The sequence below is a fragment of the Olea europaea genome, chromosome 21, assembly GCF_002742605.1.
Source record: "Olea europaea var. sylvestris chromosome 21, O_europaea_v1, whole genome shotgun sequence".
Lineage (NCBI taxonomy): Eukaryota > Viridiplantae > Streptophyta > Magnoliopsida > Lamiales > Oleaceae > Olea > Olea europaea.
Window position 1 is genome coordinate 13,257,641 of NC_036257.1, and position 5,590 is coordinate 13,263,230.

Here is a 5,590-nt window from a genome sequence, read left to right on the forward strand (position 1 = left end):
TGTTATACGGTCGCCCAGAGCTGTTATTCTATTCTCACCCAAACCTTCAAGTCGCCCAAGGTATCAACAAACATAACGCGTCGTGGTTATCAAGAAATGCAGTTATCAAAGCAGTGGTTAAAGCAGCCCTATCACGTTCCACGATTCCTCGGCAGGTTCTTTTGGGAGCACCCCTTATGCACCTTGGTCAACCTGCCTCAGCCATTGCGCTGCCTGGTGCCCCCTTGAAGCGGAAACATGGAAGACTTGTTAGACCTCTCGTGAAATGTGTGTTCAAAGGTTAGGGCCTGTTTAACTTGCCTCAGCCATTGCGCTGCCTGGTACCCTCTTGAAGCTGACACATGGAAGACTTGTTAGACCTCTCGTGGAATGTGTGTTCGCACGTTAGCGCCTGTTTGGGAGTTTCTATGTTGTGGCTTCGTGAATGGAAGGCCAGGAAAATCGATGCTCGTTATTCCTTAATTTTAAAGCGCTATTCAAGGTAATGTAACTTTGAATTAATTGTTCAATGGTCACTAAACTTAAGTTCAAATCTTTGATTGATTAATGAAGTTTAAAATATCGAGTTTTGATCACTGAATTTATGTCCAAGTTTTCGATTGCTCATTTAAGTTTAAAATGTCGAGTTTTGACCACTGAACTTCCAAAAATATTATACGTTACTCACTAGTATAAATGTTAAATTTTTTAAAAATGTCTAGTTTACAAATCTTTTTCAAAGTTTAGTGGCCAAAACTCTATATTTTAACTTCATCGAGCAATCGAAAGCATAAACCTAAATTCAATGACTAAAACTCGATATTTTAAATTTTCGTGACCAATCAAAGATATGAACTTAAGTTTAGTGACCATTAAAACAATTAACTCAATGTAATTTAGAGCGTATTTCTCGATTCAATGATTGTTTTAAATTTTTTTATATTATTATTTATAAATAATTATTTTCAACTCACATATTTTGTTTGAAATTAACTTTGTAAATTAAACACCCATTTGATAACTATTGTAAAGAAAAATTAGGGGAAAATAATGTTTAAATAGTCACTTTTTGGAGAGTATGTAGTTAAAAAAACTTAGGCTTACATGCAAAATATTTTTGTGCGAATATGTGTTAAAAAATGAGTATAAGAAATAAAGATTTTTAAAATAAAGAGAATCAAATAAGGGCTAAAATACAATAACTAAAAGAATTTTAGCCCATATTTAATTTAAGTCAAAATCAATAATTAATTTTAATCACATATTTTATTGGTCACAACTTTTCAATCAAATATTTCATTAATTTTTATCAAAATCTGTTAAATATTTGATTTTAATTTCTACTAAATCGAAGACTTAAAAACAAAAAATTACTTACAAGTAAACAAAAATGAAAATTCACTTTTTTTTAACAAAAACTACTTATGAAATAAAAATAATATTAATAAGATAAAAAATCATTTAAAACATATAAAAATTTACTTAAAAGTAACTTTTTATATGTACAAAATTTACCTATAAATAAAATATTACTAATAATTTGAAATGTAATTATACAGAAATAATTCACTTTTAAATTAAAATTAATTTATGAAATAAATTATTTATAAATAAAATATCAGTTATAAATAAAATAAAATAAAAATTTATGCAGAAAATTATATGCTACTATCTACCTTTTGTCTAACTTCTTATCCAAGGCTCATAACTTTTCAACTCACATGCCACAGATAGCAATTCTTAGCCGTCGATTATATCAGAATCTAACGGTCATTAAACATCCCTATCACCTACGATTTGTATATAAAGATTCTTCGTTTCAATTTATCACATTCAAACGCAGCCAAGAGGAAAAGGAAGCAAGGGTTTGGGAAAGGGTGGAGCCAAGAGGCACAGGAAGGTGCTGAGGGACAACATTCAGGGCATAACAAAGCCGGCTATTCGTCGTCTGGCTCGCCGTGGGGGAGTAAAGCGTATTAGCGGGCTCATCTACGAGGAGACTCGCGGCGTACTCAAGATCTTTCTCGAGAACGTCATTCGTGATGCCGTAACCTACACTGAACACGCTCGCCGCAAAACCGTGACGGCTATGGACGTCGTTTACGCGCTCAAGAGGCAAGGCCGCACGCTCTACGGCTTTGGAGGATAAGGCATTTTAGGATTAGGGTTGAAAAATCGTTTCTGGTGAAATTCTGTATGAATTGCAGTTCCTTTTGTTCGTAGGGTTTTGTATTGGAATCAATTGAATATCTCTATTGAAGGACTGTTGAGGTCTGTGCTTAGACATTTCGGTGTTTACATCAGTTTTTCATTTTTTCCCCCCTGTTTAGATCAATTTCTGTGTTTTAAATTAGTAATTTTGGATGAAAACAATTGTATCTTTCAATTGGATGCAGGATTCTGATAGAATTTTTTAAAAGTCAAAAAGTTATTTTTGAAATTTAAAAAATTATTTATAAATACGTTTGAATAATTTTTTTATGATATTTTGTTTGATTAGAAAAGTTTATAGTGCAAATTGATTTAAAGTAGATTTTTCATTAAGCTCAAGAAGTTTTGTCAAACGATCTTTAATAAAATTCTTTACTGATACGTACAGATTTTACTGGAGGTTGAACTCGTACGATCCATGTTTAAATTGGCTTCATGAGTCGATAAGATGGATTTCAAAATGAATTGATAATTGTACCAACTTTCGCTCAATCCATCGTCAGTTTGTCCATGAGAGATTGACATAGATAAGTGTTATGATTTGTTTCACTAGACTTTAGTGAGATCATTTACACAAATATAATGATACTTTTTATTTTTACATACATTTCACCATTAGATTGCTTAATCTGATTTTTTCTTGAAGGGAAAATGGGGAAGAGTCCCTTATCCTCTTTTTAAGATCATCAAAGCGGAGGGGTTTATTTCAATGACTTGATTAGTGTTTATCGATGCAAAATATACTCTTATTTTGAATCAGTGTATTAAACTTGACATTTGTGTTAGTTTTATACGTAGGAACTAAGAAGGAAAGATGATTGTGAATGGCCAGGATTTTGATTAAAATCAGGGACGAAGTGTGTCCAATTGCGTAAGTTAAAGCAAAGATGCAAAACATCCCAAAATAAGATGGCTAATTAGGCAAGTCACTACATTCTTTATGAGCGGCGCCAAACGGAATAAGATTACCCAAGCATGATGTCAAGGATTCTTTAAGCCCCGTTTGATCCTCATTAAATTCAATTACATTACATTCCATTTTTCTCTCTCCTATTTTCAACCACACAATCTTCCACAAAATAATATTACACGTAAATTAAAAAATTTTCTTTCTTTTTCAACCACTCATTTTTCTAAAAAAACTATTCCCCTCATTTTCATTTTCAGATAATGGGGTCAAACGGGGACTAATTTGAATTAGTCGAGTACAAGCACCACTAGGCTTTTTCAACTTTTTCAATAGCATAACCTTCTAGCTTTTGAACACGAAATCTGGATTGTTGATGCAGCAAAGTTAACTACTACTTCTGACAACAATATAGGTTTATTTATTTATTTGGACGAGTCATGAAAATATTACCTGCTTCATCGGCTTTTATCTGTGCTAATTCGCGATCATTAATGATCTTTTCGGTGTAAGAAGCTTCATTATTGTTGTAGACCAATCCCTTGAATCCTCTCAGGTTCTTGCTGGGACTGTTGAATAGTGAATTGGAGCTGGGAGTTGCTTTGTTGCGGCATTGTTGTCTTAATTCTCTTCAGACCAACTTCCTTTATATGGAAAAAAAAGAAAAAGAAAAAAAAATAAGTATACAACAAATCACTTATGATAGAAGTGATTTTCTTATTTAACTGTAGGCAACCATGAAGATTTTCTTTATTAATTTACATTATTATTCAGCCATAACAATGTTGATAGAGAGGGCACGATCGCATGTCAAACCCCGGATGGAAATTGCATCTGATATGATTGTACTTAAATCATCGACATTTTGAAATAAAGGGCATTTTTGATAGATTAGAGTTTGGAATGAAAAGAAAAATAATCAGTATAACACAATTCAATACCACATAGCAAACATGTACAAAATGCAATAGCTAGCTCTAGACTATTTGAGAAAAGCAAGCACAGGTGGGTCGGGAACTGTTCTTGAATTCCGGTGATCAAGAGTCCTAGCGATAGAGGAAAATATGTCGGGTATAGGATTGGATCTCAACAAGAAAATGGGAAGTGAAACGAGCTTCTTGTGACTTTCACACGAGCATTCATAAAGAGAGAGAGAGAGAGTTAATTTGAAGAATCACAAAGAAAATAAAAAGACCCTGAAATAGATGTTTTAATCCCAAGTTGCCTCTGGTTTCTTGGATTTGAGTTGGGGAAAAAAATAAAGATTTTCAGGATGGATTTAGCCCCTGTTTGGCCTCCATTATTTGAATTTATAATGGAGGGAATAATATTTTTTTGAAGATTGTGTGGTTGAAAAGTTTTCGATTTAAGTGTAATATTATTTTATTAAAAATTGTGTGGTTGAAAGTAAGAGAGAGAAAATTAAAGGAGGCCAAACAGCGGCTTAACAAAGTTACAAATATTTAGTACTCAGCAATTAATGATCCATTGTACGGATGTAAACGGTGAGAAAAAGTTGGGGGTCGGTGTAGAATTAGATTAAGTTTGACTTGGGAACGAGGTGAACCAAGTTATTAGGACAGATTGAAATCTAACAAGTGGAGACCTAGTGGGACCTCTCGAGGTCACTATATTTAGCATTCGAGTCACTTTTGCCTTTGCCTTTCAACTGTCATACTCTTTCATCTAAGCCTTTTGGAATTTATACCTTCTTATTAGAAACAATTATCAATGATCCAAGGATTTATGAGTAAAGATTAAACACCACTATGTGGAATAGAGTAATGTTATTTGTTGACGTCAAGGCTAATTTTAAGCCAACTTTAAGAAAAAGGGGAATTTATTATCGAAAGAAACCATAAAATATGTGTCAATGTTTTCCCCAGGTAATGATGACCTGCAAGGGGCTTGAGAATCATGGCTTCGGATTGGCAGTTTTGGGCAGTGATGACGTCACTTATGGCAAGTGTCTATGATTGATAGGATGATGTGACAGGAGGTAATCATGATATTTTCTTGAAATAACGACGGGCTAGTCTGATCTGGGAGCAGTGACCGAACTCACATTTGCTTGTGGTGGATTTAGTGAATTATTTTTGTTAGATCGGAGTTCGGTAATAAACAGTCACCCCCAGGTTAGTTCTGCTGTGAGGAGAAGCTGACCTTCCATCTTATCGAACCCTTTTTTCAAGGGGCTCAATTATTATTGTGCCAAGTGTCACGTTTTTTATAGGGGTGAGCTGTACGGCATTTTAGACAGCTTCTTTGAGAAGTTTCATGAAGAGACCGTTTTGACTACCCAGCCTTTTCTGTCGTTTGATCTTTTCCTCCTTTTTTAAATGGACGGTCTGATTTCAGACCCTTTAACTTCTCTTCCTTTTAAATCCCTTTTGGCCTTTCATTTTTCCTTTTTTGCTTTATGCAATATTCTCTCCAAGGTAGCAAGATACTCTCGGTGTACCCTATCTTCCTTTTGAGTGAGGTCATCTTTCC

General features: G+C 34.0%; 1 protein-coding gene across 1 annotated transcript; it reads left to right on the top strand.

The window, feature by feature from the left end:
• The first annotated feature begins 341 nt into the window (after positions 1–341).
• Positions 342–2,282, top strand: LOC111370146 (histone H4-like). The gene is made up of 2 exons (XM_022991843.1): positions 342–481; positions 1,789–2,282. Exons 1-2 carry the CDS (start codon positions 342–344, stop codon positions 2,126–2,128), a joined length of 480 nt encoding a protein of 159 aa, XP_022847611.1. The 3' UTR covers positions 2,129–2,282.
• Positions 2,283–5,590: the final 3,308 nt, after the last annotated feature.

Coding starts and splice junctions, on each gene's coding strand:
- LOC111370146 (XM_022991843.1), top strand. CDS start 342: ATGGAAGACTTGTTAGACCTCTCGTGGAATGTGTGTTCGCACGTTAGC. Junction 482..1,788: donor ATTTTAAAGCGCTATTCAAG/GTAATGTAACTT, acceptor TTGTATATAAAG/ATTCTTCGTTTCAATTTATC.